This window comes from Gracilinanus agilis, chromosome 3 (assembly GCF_016433145.1).
Source record: "Gracilinanus agilis isolate LMUSP501 chromosome 3, AgileGrace, whole genome shotgun sequence".
Taxonomy (NCBI): Eukaryota; Metazoa; Chordata; class Mammalia; order Didelphimorphia; family Didelphidae; genus Gracilinanus; species Gracilinanus agilis.
The window spans coordinates 129,817,880-129,835,669 of NC_058132.1; the positions used below are offsets into that span (position 1 = coordinate 129,817,880).

At 39.0% G+C, this 17,790-nt stretch overlaps 1 protein-coding gene across 8 annotated transcripts in view; it reads left to right on the forward strand.

The window, feature by feature from the left end:
- Window positions 1–6,825: 6,825 nt before the first annotated feature.
- The window catches only part of DCLK1 (doublecortin like kinase 1), a 400,305-nt gene continuing 389,340 nt past the window's right edge, over window positions 6,826–17,790 (forward strand). For 4 of the 8 annotated variants that reach the window (XM_044666088.1, XM_044666090.1, XM_044666091.1 and 1 more), the window contains exon 1: window positions 6,826–7,201. In XM_044666088.1, coding sequence (XP_044522023.1) covers window positions 6,826–7,201 — 376 coding nt within the window. The remainder of the gene's footprint in view (window positions 7,202–17,790) is intronic. The other 4 variants (XM_044666094.1, XM_044666093.1, XM_044666095.1 and 1 more) reach the window with 2 other exon arrangements.

The window sequence follows — 17,790 nt, forward strand, 5'->3', positions numbered from 1 at the left end:
GCATAGATAAGCCTTCTAGGAAGCTGCATTAACTCTTTCAGGCCACAAGAGTACAATTTGGTAAATTATTACTTCTGTTGACTAAATAATTTCATTTTAATTCAACAAGAAAGCCACTTCTGGAAGTGTATTTATTTTTTCAGGCCACCAGGGTGCTATTCACTGTCCAAAAAATTTAATTGCCAAATGGTAGCAACTTAGACTCTAGAAAGTGTTAATACTACTTTGCAAAATTACTAATTTATTTCTAGGGAGCAGTTGAATCAAGGAGAGGCTAAGTGGTTAATTGGCTCCATTCTCTATATACCCCTAGGTCATGGAGCTCTTTCCACATTTTGGGAAGTTACTTGAAACAGCTGGGAGAAAGCTAAAATATAGTTAAGAAAAATCCTAAAGTACATATTTTGGGATGGAATAGTGGTTTCTTGGTTAAGTATTTCATGAGAGTGCATATTTTCTTGGTCATTGATTAGAATGAATAAAAAACACAATCTGCTTTCTACAGGCTTGGAGGTTTAATTTATCTCTATACCTACCCCTACCTCCTAAGATTTGAAGATATAGATTCAGTATTTTCCTCTTAGACAAGTTGGTTAGCTCATTCTGTTCCTGAATGACCTTAATGCCACTATTAAGAGTACTTGTTGAATATGTAACATGCATATTATGTGAGCTCTTTTATAACTAATGATTATTTAGGTTTTACAACAAATTGAAAGAATGTTAACAATAATTTTTTATTAGTTGCCATGAGTCAGAACCTACAAAATAATTGAAGATGGCAAGTTCAGTTCAGCAGCCAATCAACAAATGATAACCTTTTTTTTTCCCATTTGAAGAGTATAAGCACGAGGGAGAGATTAAAGCTATTTATGGCGGTCATTGCGGAGAGGGCTGAAAATGATGAAGGTAGTGTAAATGGAACCCAAATTCAGTCTGAAAAGTGGAGCCAAATTGTAGAAGAGATTCTGCTCTCACTGAACTTTTTTTTTTTCGGCGGGGGTCTGGGGTTTGCAGAGCAGGTAGGCAGCTATTATCATCAAATATGGCGGGGAGGATTCTTGGAAAGAGGATTAGTTTCAAGATTAAATTATAGAGGCTTTCTGTTGTCTAGGAACCCATTTCTGCTTTAAAGCTTCCACTAGAGAACACTGACCCATTATAAAGTCTGTGTGCCTAGTATGACATTCAGATCTGAAGAGGATGTCAGCATGTCTAGTGTTGGGTGACAATGTTTTCAGCATAACGGGGAATGGTGTTCATGTCTGGCACCATCAGTCCCAAAGGACAAGCAGGGGGTTGGGGGGCAGAATTCTGGGAGATGGCTACAGTTCTTGATCTCATGATTGGGTCATCCCTAGGGAAATAAGGGGTAGATGTTAAAGGGGGTAGAAGTCCTTTCATAAAAAGTGGAGACGGGTGACAGGGTTGGGGCAAATAACCGCAGAGAGAAGGAGACAGATGTAGAGTTGAGTTGAAGTGCTGAATGAACTAAATAAATATCTGAGAGGGAACTGCAGTGGGAGAAACTACTGTTCTTTCTATCTACTTACAGCCTGTCACTCACACCTTTGTGCCCCACCCCCTATTTGGGGAGGGGACACTACTCCCTACCCCTTCCCCTCACTCAATACTTCTCCCTCTCCAGCCACTGCCTAGCCTTCAGTCTTCAAATACCATCCCCAGGTATCAGCCCCTCTCCCTCTTGGTAATGACTATTCCTCCCTTTTAGCTCCCCTTTTCACCCCCGTCAAAAGGTCACCACAAGCAGTTGTACCCAGAATAGCCCTTTCCACCCCGTGGCTCAGTTCCCAGGGGGACCAGGAAAAGATTAGGGTGAAGCGGTCAGGTGTGTATGGCGCAAGGAAACTGAAGATCACTGAGACCAGTGTGAGCTCTGGGAGGGCGTGAAGTCACCCAGCCCAGGGGTGGGGAAGGCGAGGAGGGCGGGGGCTTCAGGCGCGCGCCCGAAAGAGGGTGGGAGAGGAGGAGAAAGGGGGTGGGGGAAGTGTGCAGAGAGAGGGAGAGAAGAAAAGGGAGCGCGCTCGCTGCCGCCGCCCTCCTCTGGAGAGAATCTGGAGAGTGGCAGAGCGAGGCTGCTGAGAAGAGCCGCATTTCAATGAGGACGGGCTAATGCAAATCACTGCAATAAGGGCAGAAGCTGAAAACGCGGAGCCTGAGCAGCTGCTGCAGCCCAGCCTCACCATTGCTAGCACCACCATCACCGGCACTGGTACCTTAGCCGCCGCCGCTACCACCACCACCAGCAACAGCAGCATCACCCAGTCGAGGAGAGGAGCAGCGGAGGGGCCAGGAGACAGAACCGTTAACAAAGACGTTTGGCAGCGTCTCTCTGTGGACCCGGTGAGTGCAATTTCAATAAGGGAAGGTGGGGAAAGGAGGAGGAAAAAAGGAAGCGCGTGCCTGAGCCGCTTCTGCAGAGCTCCGGAGGCGACCCAGTATACCCCAAAACTCCCCTCTCGTTTAACGTCCCTGGGCTGTGGCTGGTTAGGAAGAAGACCCATCTGGAGCCAGCACTTTGGGCCCCGGTTGGCAGCCTTCCTGCGAGTCAGTCTCCTCCTCCAGACTGTTCCTAGAAAGGCGGCTGCCCAACGCAGCCCTGCCCAGCCCAGCCCAGCCCAGCCCGGGGGCATTGTGTGGGCTTGGGCCCCTGGGCCGTGGGTACCGTACTCTTTTGTCTAGTGGCCGGTGCCAAGGGGCTTTAAAGGGGAAAGACTGGGCTAGGATGGGGCAGACCGCATTTTGAGCCTCTTAGCTTCACGTTTCTAACAAGGATGGAGTGAAGGGATTGGGATGGAGAGACAGAAAGGTGTTTGTCATTGTCAGAGTCAGCTGTGGAACGGGGACCAACTCTGCTCCTTGGCAGAAGAGTAGTGAAGCCAGGCCTTTTTTGTGTGTGTGGTTGCGGCTTTTGCCGATGTGGTGATAAGGCTTGTGCCCATTAAGGGGTGGCCGGCTTCATTTTGGGTCGGGCTGTTCGGTAGCCTGGGCTGTAATTACATTTGCTTGTGTAGTTCCTCCAGGGACTGTGAGGCAGCATCATGTACAGATTAGCGCCTGCAGTGTTAAAAGCACGCAGGGAGGAAATGGCATTTTCCTCCTAGAGCGAGCAGGGGCTGGAAGACACAGCCCCTGCATTGGCCCACAAAAGAGACATCTTTTGAAGACACGTTTTGAACAGGGTCGCTGTTGGATATTCTGATGAGTGAAAAGGTCTAATCCAATATGCAGATTTTGCATATATTGTTTCTCTCAATGCCTGAATCTAACAAATTCCAGGCACACATACTGATTGCACTGCAGGGGTGTGTATGGGTAGATGAGGTTGTGTATGTTTCCATATAATGTCACCTTTCTTTAGAACCTCGAAAAGTAGGGCAGTATTTTATGAAACAACACATGTATGCACACTAGAATGGGTCTTAAAAATAAGGGTTATATGCTGTTAAACAATAGAAGTGAATTTCACTTTCTGCATTTAGAAGGTGTATATATGTGCATATATATACACATATGTGTGTATGTATGTGTAAGCATACACAAATATGGTATCTCTATATACAATCTATGTCCATTACTTAAAATATATGCATGTCTTTTATCCCATGCTTTTTCATTCACCTGCAGTGTAATCTTTCAAAGATGTGGGTGAGGGGTGTGTGTGTGTGTGTGTGTGTGTGTGTGTGTGTGTGTGTGTGTGTAAAGCTGTAACAGGAACCATCTGCTGGTGCAAGGGATAAGGAGACTGATTCCTTAAAATGGTGAGAAATCCCAAAGAGAACAATCAAAGATTCCTAGTTCTTGTAATGGTAACCTTGTAGGAAAAGCTTTGTGCTTAGAGAAGACCTCTTTTTCCTTGACACCATAAGTTTCTCTCACAGAGGTGTCTGAGGTTATTCATCTTTGTATTTTTCCCTTTGCCTAGTGCCTGTATATCCTATGTAGTAAATGAATGAATCAGTAAAACAGAATATTTTATGTTTTTCAGCAAGTTTAAGTGAACATTTATTCTTTACTTTAAGAGTTAGACACAAGTTCCATGAACAGGAAAGCCAGACTAAATTGAGGGAGGCTTTACCTACCTTGATATAGCTCACATGTGTCCTAGATTGTATTTAGGTTTAGAGTAGAATTCCTATAGTTTCTTGGGGGTGGGTCCAGGGGAAAGGCCTTAATTTTTCTTTTTGTTTGAAGTGGGTTTTTTTCAGCATAATTATAGTTAAGAAGCATTTAGTAAAAGCCTACTGGATACCAGACATTGTGCTTAAACACTGGAGATACAAAGAAAGGCAGAAAAATAATCCCTGCCCTTAAGAGGCTCACAGTCTAATTGGAAGAAACAACATGCAAACAACTGTGTTAAAAACAAGCTAGATACACAGGATAAATTGAATTTGACAGTGAAAACACCAAGAGTAAGGGAGATTAGGAAAGGTTTCTTCCAGAAGGTAAAATTTTAGAGACTTGAAGGAAGCCTGGAGATAGAGATGAGGAGGAAGAGAATTCCAGGCTTGGGGACAGCCAGAGCAAAGTACTTGGAGTTAAGGAGATTGAGTGTTATGTATGAAGAATAGCAAGAAGATTTTATAGATCACATGTATGAAGAGAGTAGAGTATAAGGAATAAGGAAACTGGAAAGGTGGGATGGGGTCAGGTTATGGAGGACTTTAGAAACCATAGTTATAGTTTTGAAAATGATCAAGTTTTAATTTGTTAGCCTTATCTATTGATTGCCACTTGAAGTTAGGAGGAAGGAAGGTGTTGGTCATGGGCACTATACAATACAGCTTCTGTAGTTTTGCAGCTGATTTTTAAATATAAACTTAGGAGTGACCCCCTGGAGGTGGGAGAATTACAATTGGCTTTAAACAAAACAAAATCCACAAAGCAGATTGGATCTTGGCTTCAGCTTTAGAACTGTGGGGTTGTTGGTTTTGTGAAGAGCCTGATGAGCTGGATTCTTGGCATTAGTATTGGCAGCATTTCCTTTCCCTGCCCCTCTAGAATGAAAAAGCAAGGGATCTGGCTTTTATAAAATATATAACAACAGGATACTCTGTCCCACATAGAATAGACAGTCAGCCAGCTCTTATCCTTAATACTTACAATGATGGACATTATCTGCTATTTTCTTTAAAGTAAGTCAATTTATAAATCAGTTGTTGATGGTTGGGAAAGGTATAACTTCTTTCTTGGAAGTTATAAGCTATACTGTGTTCTCAGAAAGTATGAGATGTTTCCTTTCTTTCAGGGGGGAAAAAGGCATGTTGCCCTCATGATAGTTCCAGTGATGGATCACACTTTTCTCATGCTTTGTATAGCCTGAATTAGGAGTACTTTAAAAATCCCATATGTACCATGCGAAAAGGGGCCAGACCTACATTTATGGAGTCTAGTTCATCAATGACAATTAATGTCTCTTTTACTTGCCCTGTGAAATTGATAATTTATTCATATAAATAATATTTATAGATATTTTATGATCTCACTTCTTCTAGAGTGCTTTGTATTAGCTGTCTTTTGTCTGTGTGGTCATAAGATCGTAGTTCTAGAAAAGGAAGGGACCATAGAGGCCTTCTTCTTTATACCCCTCATTTTACAGCAGAGGAAACTGAGATTCAGAGATTCATACCTAAGATCCCACATACCATATATCAATGTAGGGATCTGAGCCTAGGTCCTCTGACAACATAACTGGTGTTGTTTCCACTGTAATGTTTAATTCTGGTAAAATGTTATTTAACTAGACTCATTCAAGTTTTCTGAGTGTCAGAAAAAGGATAGAGTAAACTAAAAGCCTATTATATCTGACATTATGAATAGGAGGCTACTTTGGTGGTATTAGTTAAGTGGTGCTAGGAAAGCCAGCTCTCCAAAAGTACTTTCACCCTACTTCATGTCAAGGTGCTTGATATTCCTAGTAGAGGATTAGTTCTTTTGGGTCACGAAAACTTTGGATCAGTATTCTCATATTAAAATTCAAATACTAGGAGAAGGATCATATCTTAAGCTAATTTTTTATTCAATGACACTTTAGTGAATGTTGAGGGAGAATTTATTTTAGAGATAGCTAGCTGAGAGCAAAACTTATCAGATATATAGAGAGCAGAAGGGAGTTAAAAGGGAAAATGGGGTAGACTTCACTCTGTTTCAAAAGATGTAAACAAATCGTTTTCTTCTTAGCACCACTCTGATCATAAACAAAAAAGCTGAGAAGAAACAACTATGCTTAGGAATGGATTTTTATTCACTCAAGTTGTAGAATACAATGAATACCTTTTTAAGGAAGAAATAGAATTTGTTAGGATAAAACCAATATCATCTTTTGAATAAAAATAAGTTAATTTTGGTTAGTTGTGTCTGTATGTGTGTATATGCATATGTGTGTGAGACAGTAAAAGAGAGGAGAGAAAAGTGAGTTTCCTTCAAATAGTGTTTCTCAGCATTTCCTTTAAGAATTTCTGACATATTTCCCAGCATTGAGTATCATATAATAGAAACTCATTTATACTTGACCTTAAAGTCTTTCTTCTTCCACCTTCCACCAAAATATAATTATTAATGAAGTTTCAACTCTTAAGATGGAGACTTGGATTTTTTTCTCTTTCTCATGTCAATCATTGATGACAGTTTTCCTAACATTTGCATTGTTTCTACCTATTAAATTTGTCTATTAAATCTGGCTTATTATATCTGTCTTAAAATGACACATATTTAGCCTTTAATCAGTGTTTGCTGACTCACTGAAAATGACCATGGATGTTTCTGTTTTTATCTTTCTTGTTCTTAGATTCCATCTTGAACATGTCTTTTGGGAGAGATATGGAGCTAGAACATTTCGATGAGCGGGATAAAGCGCAAAGATATGGCAGAGGGTCTAGGGTAAATGGCCTGCCCAGCCCGACCCATAGTGCCCATTGCAGCTTTTACCGAACCCGCACTCTGCAGACCCTCAGCTCAGAGAAGAAAGCCAAGAAAGTCCGTTTCTATCGTAATGGAGACCGATACTTCAAAGGGATCGTATATGCCATCTCCCCAGACCGATTTAGGTCTTTTGAGGCTCTGCTGGCTGATCTGACCAGAACTCTGTCTGACAATGTGAATTTGCCCCAGGGAGTGAGAACAATCTACACCATCGATGGGCTCAAGAAGATTTCCACCTTGGACCAACTAGTTGAAGGTAAGCATTGAAATGGGGAAGTCAAAAGTTATAGTAGATGTTAAGTTGCCAAATAGTCTTCTGATATTAGTATATTTGTATTCAACCTTGATTTAGAAAAGGTGGAATAAGATGGCATTGTTGTGATTACCAGCATTTCATTTATTTAAAAATCCAGTTTATCATGGTTTCAAGTAAATCAAAGTAATATTATGGTGTGAATTCCAGAAACTTTGGACCATCCTTTCCCCTAACCCACAAAGCATCTTTCTTATCCATTTCTATGACCCTAGGCAATCACTTAATCTTTTTGGGCCTCAGATTCCTGAACTGTAAAATGGTGATAATAATAATAACAACTACGTCAACATATTTTTGTGAGGATCAAATGAGATAATTTATGTGATGCATTTTGCAAACTTTAAAGGACTATATATAGATACTAGCTATTATTATATACAATTTATAGAGTACTTTCTTCACGCTAATCTTTTGAGATAGTTCTTTTATTATCTTCATATCACAAATGAGGAAACTGAGGCCTCCAAAGGGTAAGTGACTTGTCATAGAGGAAACACTGGACATCAAATCTTCTGACTCCTAGAGAATATTCTTTCCTTTTGATTATTGATTTATATTTTATTTAAAGGACTCTTGCCCTTAACAAGTAAAGGAACTTTATTTAATCTCTGCTATAAAAGATTTGATTTAAAGTCACCAATAGCCAATATTTTCTCCTTAAGGTTCATTGGAGACATGAGTAAGTAAAAATTTGATTTGCAGTCAGGTGTGTGTGTGTGCGTGTGTGTGCGTGTGTGTGCGTGTGTGTGTGTGTGTGTGTATGTGTGTGTGTGTTTTAACCATCCATCACAGCTAGCCTTACTTATAGGCAAAGTATGTGGTCTCATCATTTCAAAAATGGAATGTTCCTAGATTTTCCCCGCCTTCTCCCCACCATGTTTTTTTGGATAATATACCAAATTCCTTTAAAAGGGGACAAAACTTTCACTTTGTTAGAGATAAGGCAAAAAATTTCTGTTGGAGTAAGATTAAGAACTTAAATTTACACCAAAAATGTTTATGGATCGTTTTCTGATAGGTTCTGGAATGCTTTATGGCAACATAGACAGGAATAAGAGAACACAGAAAGGGAAGGCTGGCAGTTTTGAAGATTTCTGTTTTTTGAAACTGCCCTTTCCTCAATTTCTTTATTTTATTTTGTGTGTCTTAAGAACCGTGGAAATTTTGAGTTAGTATGATAGAGCATCTCTCTGGCAGATTGATCAATAATTTCTCCCTTCTCCAGTTTCTACCTTGAGGCTAGTTCAGGTGATATAAAGTTTCCCTCTCAGTTTACCCTAGGGATTTCTTGTTTCTTTTTCCTCTTCCTTGTATGTTGCCCCTGATCACTGGGCAGAACACTGCTTTCTTCCTTTGTAACTGGAGAATACATGCTGAGCTCAGTGTCATTGCCACTCTAAGAGGGCAGACTTCTTGTTTCTGTCACTGCTCTTCCCTCCTTTCAGCTCCTTACAGAATGCCAAGCAGGTCACTAGTATGTCTGGACTTCACAGGCCTCAGGGAGTAGGAAAGAGCCTGTGGTTTGTTTTTTGTTTTACTTTATTTATTTATTTATGGATTCAGGGTCCCCTTTCAGTGAGCAGACATGCTGCCAAGATGTTTCTTGGCTTGCTTGCATCTGGCCTTTTCCTTTTTATTCAGACTTTGGTGTTTCCAGTAAATTAAAGGAGAAGAATTGACATAGCATTTTTTTATCTGATAAAATGTATTTGTTCTGTTTATTTAGTACAAGCATATGGAGACATACACTTTTAGTGTGTTTGTACATATGTGTGTATACTGTTAAACATTTAAAGTAGGAGTATTACTAAATACTTAAAAGGAATGATCATGTATTGGGCTATTATTGGACCAAGACAAATATAAGAATTTTTTGCATAAATATGTTGATATAGAAAAGAGATTCAGTCTGTATTCTAGGACAGCAGAGAGTTTTTTGGCTTGAACCATTTTGTATCTTAGTTTTCCCAGCAATGGTTAGATTTCTTATATAAAGAAGGCCAGAAAAATCCCCAGGAATCCTCTTAGGAAGAATTTCAAAGAGAGGAGAGCAGATAGTTGTGAATAAGTGTGAAGGAATTTCCTTCTTTCCTTCGAGTGACCATACAAGCATTGTTCTGTCCTTGTTTCCAACCTGTCAAATGATTATTGCTTTGAGAGGCAGATTGCTCAGATTGATAAAATATTGAATATAATGACCTTTTCTTAGAAAGGAGACTGTTTAACTTCTTTTAATACAGTTTCCCAGTCAGAACACCTGGATTATTTCTAAACTCAATTCTGAAACACCAAGAAGGATGGCACAGTAGTTAAAGTCCTTCAGCCTGTGCTATATAAGAACTAATTGAAGGAACCTGGAGAAGACTGGAGATATGGCTGGAGTGGAGGGTAGACTATGATCACTGTCTTCAGTTTCTTGAAAGGATATTATATGGAATAAAGGTAGAATTTATTTTTTTGGCCTTGGAAAGGAGAACTAGGAGATGAGCAGATGTTCCAAAGAGGCAAATTTAGGCTGGGTATCAGGAATGAGTTGTTTACAATTGGACCCACCCAAAGGTGGAAAGTAATTTTCTCACCTTGAAAATCTTCTAGTAAAGTCTGGATGAGCACCGAGTTTCTTGTAGGATTCTTTTGGGGATGTATATTGAACCAAAGAGCTGCTGAGGTCCCTTCTAACTCTGAAATCCTTTGATTCTTTATGCAAAAAGACCAAAACATATATGTTTTTAGCATAAACTAAACACCAAATGGATATTTCTATGACAATGATGATAGTTGTATAAATATACCTAGATCTTCATCTTTTTAAAAACAGATGTTTATAACAATGAACTGACTCCAGGAGTAGAGTTACCAGAGCATATTGATGCTTCAATCAGAAAGATTTTTTTCTTTTTCCACTCCCCAGAAATATTCTTCTCACATCAGGTAGCTTGTGTTGCCTACATTTGAAACCATTGGTTGAAGGATGCATTGTGCTCTGTAAGCTGGAATTTTAAAAATTTTAAGAAAACAAAACAAAATTTTTTCTTGTACCTAAAATGTGCAATACAGCATAGGAGTTCACCTGCTAGCAGTTGATGGGGGGGTTTCCTTTAAAATAAACTTTATTTCAGTTTTAACAGATTTTCCTAATTTATAACACCAACAATTAGTAAGCAGCTGTGCTTAGTGTTGAACTAGCTGGAAATTCATTCAGTTTTGCTTTTTGCCCAATTATAATCCCGCTTAGCTGTTAAAATGCAAATTATTGCTTCATATTCATTATTAGGCTCATCACTCTCCCTATACATACTAATTTTATGTCAACTTCAGCTCATATTGACTTTTTATTTTTCTTTTCTTTCAGTTTCACAATTTGGTGATGTGCATGTAGCGAATTAAATCCTTTCAGAAAGAGGGAATGACAGGTGTAATTTTTCTAACAATGCCTTTCTGGGTGTCTACACTTTCTCACTTGATCCTTTCTCAAAATCAGAGGTTTTTATTTACAGTGATACACATGTCAGGAGAGGAGTGGCTTCCACTATTGACTTCCTGACTTGTACTTTCTTAGTTGTCTACTCCAACCATAAACAGAAATGGCTTTTCACTATGGAGAATTCTTGGAGCAGTCCATTGGTGGAAGTCCTAATACGTAAACTCTCTTAGAATTGGAGGGGTTGAGTGCAGATCAGTGCCTGTCATCTTTCACTAGCTTTCCATCATGAACTTTCTGTTGTATGTATATATGTCTTTTACCATAACATAAGCAATATGAAAATTTGTATTACATGAGAGTTTGGATATAAGGATATAACCTGTATCAGACTGTTCACTACCTGGGGTTGCTGGGAGTGTAGGGGAGAGAGAAAATGTGAATTGTAAAATATCAAAAAATGATTTTTAAAAATTGTTTCTACATGTAACTGAAAAAAAATTTAAAAATTGGGAAGAAAGAATTAGAATACAGATGGAGATTTAGACTATTGTCCAGTAAGCAGGGTTGTATATTAGTTATACTTTTGTAGCTGATTCTCTTTGAGACTTTGGATAAGCCTTCTAAAACATCACTATGCCTCAGTTGTTCCACTTTCCTTCTTCCTTCTTTAAGATATAGTGACAGTAAATTAGGGAATGTTAATGTAAGAATTTTGAACTCTTAGGAGGACAGGTGCTATATAAGTCCATCTTAACAACATTTGTAAATAACTTCTATATGCAGAGCATGATGCTGGGCAATGGGAGAAAAACAAAGGCAGCAAAGACACCTTCTTGCCTTCATTCAATCTTATCACTGGCCTGTATCTCCTCTCTTTCATTGCAGAATTTCTAGAAAAAGCAAACTACATTAATTACCTCTACTTCCTTAGCTCTCACATCTTAATCCTTGGAAGTCTTGCTCTTATTCCCACAACTTGACAAGCAGTGATTCTGATCAAGATTTTGGATCATCTCTTACTGCAATAAACCTCAAATTGGCTTCTAACCAAGGTCAATAGTGATCTCATAATTACTAACTCTAGTAACCTTTTCTCAATTTCTCCTTAGCGTTTGACACTATGGCCACTCTCTCCTTTTGTATATATTTTCCTCTCTGGTTTTTCATAGGCTCATACATCTAGAGCTGGAGGGGACTTCAGATGCTCTCTAGTCCAACTCTCTCACTTTATTGATGAGGAAACTGAATGTCTTGTCCTGGCCACATGAAGAATAAAAAGCAGAGATGAGATGTGAACCTAGACCCCTGACTATAAATCCAAATGCTCTATACCCCTGTTTGATATTTTTCTGCAATGGTTCTCTTTCTTATCTGTCTGAAGACTCCTTCTTGATGGTTCCTATAGGATTATCTTCCATGTCCCAACTCCTGTGTGTAAGTATGCCTCCAAGCTCTGTTCTTGACCTTCTTTTTTCTTTCAGCACCTACATGTGCTCATTTGGTGATTTTATTAGATCCCATGAATTCATGATCATTTCTATTCAGGTGACTCCCAAGTCTACATATCCAGCATTCATATATATCACCAACTGCCTCCTAGATATCTCCACCTGTTTTTTCTCTAGTTGTCTCAAATTCAACATATTCAAAATTGAACTCATTATCTTTCTACCTGAATCTACCCTTACTCCTGAACTCCCTATTTCTGTCAAATATATCACCAGTTTTCCAGTCATCTAAGTCTTCCACCTAGGGATCCTCCTCTTCACTCCCATTTACCTGCTCATATCCAAGGATTTTCCAGGTCAGTTTTATCCACTTAATATTTCTTGCCTCTGTCTCCTCACTACTCACAAACCCCTCTGGTTCAGATCTTGATTACTTCTTACTATAATAGGATCTTCTCTAATAAAGTCTCAACACAACAGCTAAACACCTATTCCTAAAGTTTCAGTTCTGACTATGTTTATTCACCTATTTAAGAAATTTGAGTGATTTTATATTGCTTCCTTTTGTCATTTAAGGTCCTTCTCAGTATGGTTCCAAATTATTTTCCATGTATATTATACATATTATGTTTTTCTTTAAGACATATTACATTCTGTCATAGAATCTATACTATTAGTTCCAAGGCAGAAAAGCAGGAAGGGATAGGTAATTGGGAGGTTAAATGACTTGTCTAGAGTCACACAGCTAGGGAGAGTCCAAGGTCAGATTTGAACTCAAGACCTCCCATTTCCAGACCTGATTCTCTAACTTTTGAGCCACCCAAATTCCTTTTTATGTTCCAGCTTTATGTTCCAGCCAAACTGACCTGCTTTTTCTTCCTTTAACACATTTCCTCCTGAGGCATCTTTGCATTCCCCATGTCTGGAATGTTCCTCTGCCCTTCTCTCTCATGGAAACTACTTCCCAAAAAGGTTAAACCCAAGTATCACTTCCTTCAAGAAACATTTCCTGATTCTCTCTGGTGTTATTACTTGTACTCCATTCCATGCCAAGTCACTTTTCATTTATTTTGCATATAGCCTAAATTTACTTATTTGCGAACATATTGTAAACCTCGAGGAAAATGTAAGCTCTTTAAGGGCAGGGACCATTTTTTGTTTTTATATCAATATCCCTAGTACCTGATACATAGCAAATGCTTAAGAAATACTTGCTTGCTTGAATGTTCAGGGCTCAAGCATGTCCCATTTATTGGTATAAGACTTTTTTTTAATCTGTGTCACTTTAGGCAAGATACTTAACAGCTGTTATTATTGACAAGGTAAAGTTTCTTTTTTAATCTAAATGGGAGGACAGACGAGGTATGGTAGTGATTCTGTGGGTGAAAACAGAGTTGTTTAGAAGATGACTTATCCTCCTGCCTTCTAGGCATGTGGTGTGTAAAATAGTGGATATTTTCTTCCATTATGAGATATGTTGTCTACATACTTTTCCTTTTAGTTATTCTCCTAAATTCATTCTCTTTAGCCTGCATCATTTTTTCTCCACCTTTTACAGTGTGTTTTCCATCTTTGACTTCTTTTGTATCCTCATTGCTATAATATTATTCCATATCCTTTTATTTATCACATAAGTATTTATTAGACTTCAGCTATGTGCCTGACATTGGGAATATAAAGACTAAATACCTTTTTCCCCCTCATGTAACTTATATACAACTGAAAAAACCCAACGTGTGCCTAGTTAAAGAGATACAAAATAAATATTAAATAATTGGACAGGGAAGAAGGCCCTTACAAACTCACACTTGTTTTTTTGAATGAGATAGAGAGATATGGACCAACTGATATTTGTCAGGAAGACTTTATTGAATGACAAGATCAAAAGAGTAGTCATTAAGAGCTTAATATCATCTTGGAGCTTAGTCTCTAATGGAATGCCCAGGTATTTGTGCTTGGCCTTCAGCTGACTTGGATAAAGGTGTGTAATTAATATCTGTACCCTAGATCACCTGGGGTGCTGGGAATTGCAGTTCTAGGGTACAGATATTAATTACACACTGACATACATGACATACTTATCAAATTAGTAGGTTTCACGCAGCAAGGATCCAAAAAGAACTTGACAGATCTGAGCATTAAGCTGGATGGAGCTAATAAAATGAAATTACTTAGAAATAGGTATACAGATTTACACTTGATTTAAAACAAACAACATAGCATCCTAGAGTTGGAAGGTACTTCAGAACCCTTTTCATTCAGCTCATACTTACTTGTCTGATAGAGTATGCAGGGAGAACTAGAACCTGTGGTGTGAGGACTTACTAAACCCATTTCGTCCAACTTTGGTGTCTGCTTTTCATCCGGCTCTCACTTGTGGCTCCAAGAAGCTTTAATATGTGTATCAGCCACACCACAGTAAGACCTACTCAACAGGCAGGCTAAATCAGGTTGAAGGTAACCAATGGGCTTCAAACATGTCAGTGATTTAAGGGGGTTTCTACCCAAACATATGAAGACTTCCCTATTGGAATGGTCAGCTGAGAACAACTTGTTCTAATAGCTATGAAGGTGGCCAAAGCAGGTGCTGTGGAGAGCCTAGAGCTTGGCCAGACATCCAAAACATCAAGGTCATCCACTGGATCCTGAGACATCACCAGTCATCTTGACTTTTGTCTTGGCTTTGGACTTTGATGACTGGAAGAGAGAGTAGGCTGGATGACTTTGTGCAACTGTGCCTCACTTAAATCTCTCTGGTATCATTGGTCTTCTTTGAAACAAAGGACAACCTGCCTAATGAGTACAAGATACAGAGGCATGGGTGGAGAGAACTTTGGAAAAGATCTGAGGGTTTTAGTGGACTACTAGCTCAGTGTGAAACAGCAGTGTTTTTTGGTATATTAAAAAACAATGTCATATTATGCCATATTAAAAGAGAGTGTTGAGGACTATAAGAAGGGATGTACTATGGAAGGAAGAGAATAAGCATTTATTTGGCACATACTATATTCCAGGTGCTATGCTAAGTGATTTACAAATGTTCTCTCATTTGATCTAGCACATTGTACCACTGTGAACAGATTATATCTGCAGTATGTGTTCAGTTCTGAGTGCCTCATTTCTAGGAAAGGTGGGGAAGGGAGTACAGGGATAAAGGCAACAAGTGTTTATTAAGCATCTACTATGTGCTATTACTTACAAATATTATTTAATAATTTTCTTGATGAAGTACTTCTAAAAACTAGAGAACATCTAGAGGAAAGTTATAAGATTGAGGGAGGAACTCAAGGTGATGCCATAGGATGATCAGGTGAAAGAAATGGACATGCTTAGCCTGGAGAAGACTTATGTGTCATTAATATTTCACATTGAAGAAGAATTAGCCATTTCCCTTTAGGCCTGCTCAGACCTGCTCAGGGAACAAAGGGTAGAATCTAAAGACAGGCACATTTAGATTTAGAAACTTAGAAAACATAATGGATAAGACTCTGGAGATATAGGTTTTGTCCAAGTTCCCTCCCTACCTCGTGCAATGGCATTAGCCAAGTTTCTTTATCACTCTGAACTGGAGGCTATGTAGCATAATAGATAGATCACTGATCTTGGAATCAGGGAACGTGGGTTTGAATCCCATTTGTACAACTTATTACCTGTGTGATTTGAGGCAAGTTGCTTAGGTGCCTTGGGCTTAGGTTTCTTCCCCTTCAGACTAGAAATTTGGACTTGTTCTCCTAGTCGTTCAGTTGTATCCTATTCTTCCTGACTGCGTTTGGGATTGGCAAATAGCACGAGTGGTTTGCCATTTCCTTCTTCATTCCATTTTACAGATAAGGAACTGAAACAATCAGAGTTAAAAATCTTGCCCTGGGTTACCCAGCTAGGAAGTGTCTGAAGCAGATTTAAACTCCCAAAGATGAGTCTTCCTGACACAGGTCTCTATCCATGGTGCTAGCTGTCCAGAAGGTTGGACCATATATTTCCTAAGATCCCTTCCAAATCTTACTTATGAGTCTGTGATTCCTGTCAAACGTTCAATATTCCCTTTCAAGGGAAGTTAAAATTTACATGTTATGGGGTCTAGCATTCAAGACCATCCAAAACATGTTCCCTACTTTTGTTTCTGCTCTTTCTCTCATCTCTTGAATATGAACAATCTGATTTGGCTAAATTTGGCTGCTTACTGTTTTTCCTCATTCCCCCCACTGTATGCTGCCATACTTCCCGTTCTTTTCTCAAACCATTCTCGTCCACATGAAAATTCTATTACAATATACACCTATTGAAGCCTCATCCCCCTTTCAAAGGCCAGTTCAAGTCTTACCTTCTCTAAACACCCCGGAGGTAATCTGGTTCCTTTATAAGAATTAGTCTAAAACACGGCACCCCTTTGTTTTTAACACTTGCTATTTTCTGCTTGTGTTACTATTTTTTCATATGTTTTGTCTACTTGGCAGTAGCAGATACACTGAATTTAGAATCAGAGGGTCTGGGTTTGAATCTTGACTGCTGCTGTGTAGTTGTTTGATCTCCAACAAGTCTAGTCACAGCTATGAAATAGTCTCTGTCCAATGGAGTGAATAATATCTATGTTACTAAACTCACAGGGTGGTTATTGAAGAATTCTTTATAAACTATAAAGCACAAGCTGAATGTTGTTGAGATTTGTGTAATAATGGGCTCTTGGTGAGAGGGTCTAGGTTTGGTTCTATGATGCTTACTACCTAAATGATCTTGGACAAGTAACTTAAACTCCCTCTGGCCATAGTTTCTTCACCTGTAAAAATGAGGTCACTAGACTAAATGGCTTCTACATTCTCATCCTACTTTAAATATTTTATCCTATTGATCTGAATTATGTTTTAGGGTCTTTAGGGAGAGGAGGACTTTCTCGCACTTCTTTGTATCCACATAGCATCTGGCAGTGTTTTGCATATAGTTGGTGCTCAAAAAATATTAGATAATTGATAGCTACTCATGACAATGCAGATATAACCAAAGAATTAAAAGTTCTTTGGATACAGTCACTTTTTAGATCTTCTAATATATATTTCCATGGCTACTGCTCTAAATGTGTTGCCCACCATCTGCACTGAAGCGAAGCAGAGCTGATCAAGGCAATTGGATGATCCCATTTCTATCCTCAAGCAGATCTCTCATCTCTTCACTCCTGCCTTACTGGAATGAGGCTGGAAGTCTCATACAAGAACATTAATTAAAATGGTGGTGAAGGTGGGGGTGGGAGAGAGTCTCACTTCATCTCAATTTTTTTTGTTCCTTTTAACTTCAGGAGACACAAGAAATAATGCATAAAACCTCAATTTGCTGCTGCCCTCATTCTTGCTCATTCTTTTGCTCCTTCAAATAAACGGTGACTGAATGCTCCTAGACATAGTGGTAGGTTATGCTTTACAATGTATGGTTGACTGTCCTTGTTCATTGACATTTCGTTCTGGTGACTCAGCAAGGTCATGAAACATCTGCAATCTAGCCTTTTTTCTCATTCTTAAGACACATGGCAGTTCAGTCAAGACTCTTAACTAATTTTTTAAATGGGGGTAGGAAAATGTTTGATGGTATTTTCTGAATGGTTTCTAATTCGTATCCCTTGTCCCCTCCAGACCCCCATGAAGGTGTTTAAAAGAGTAGCCTATTCAGTT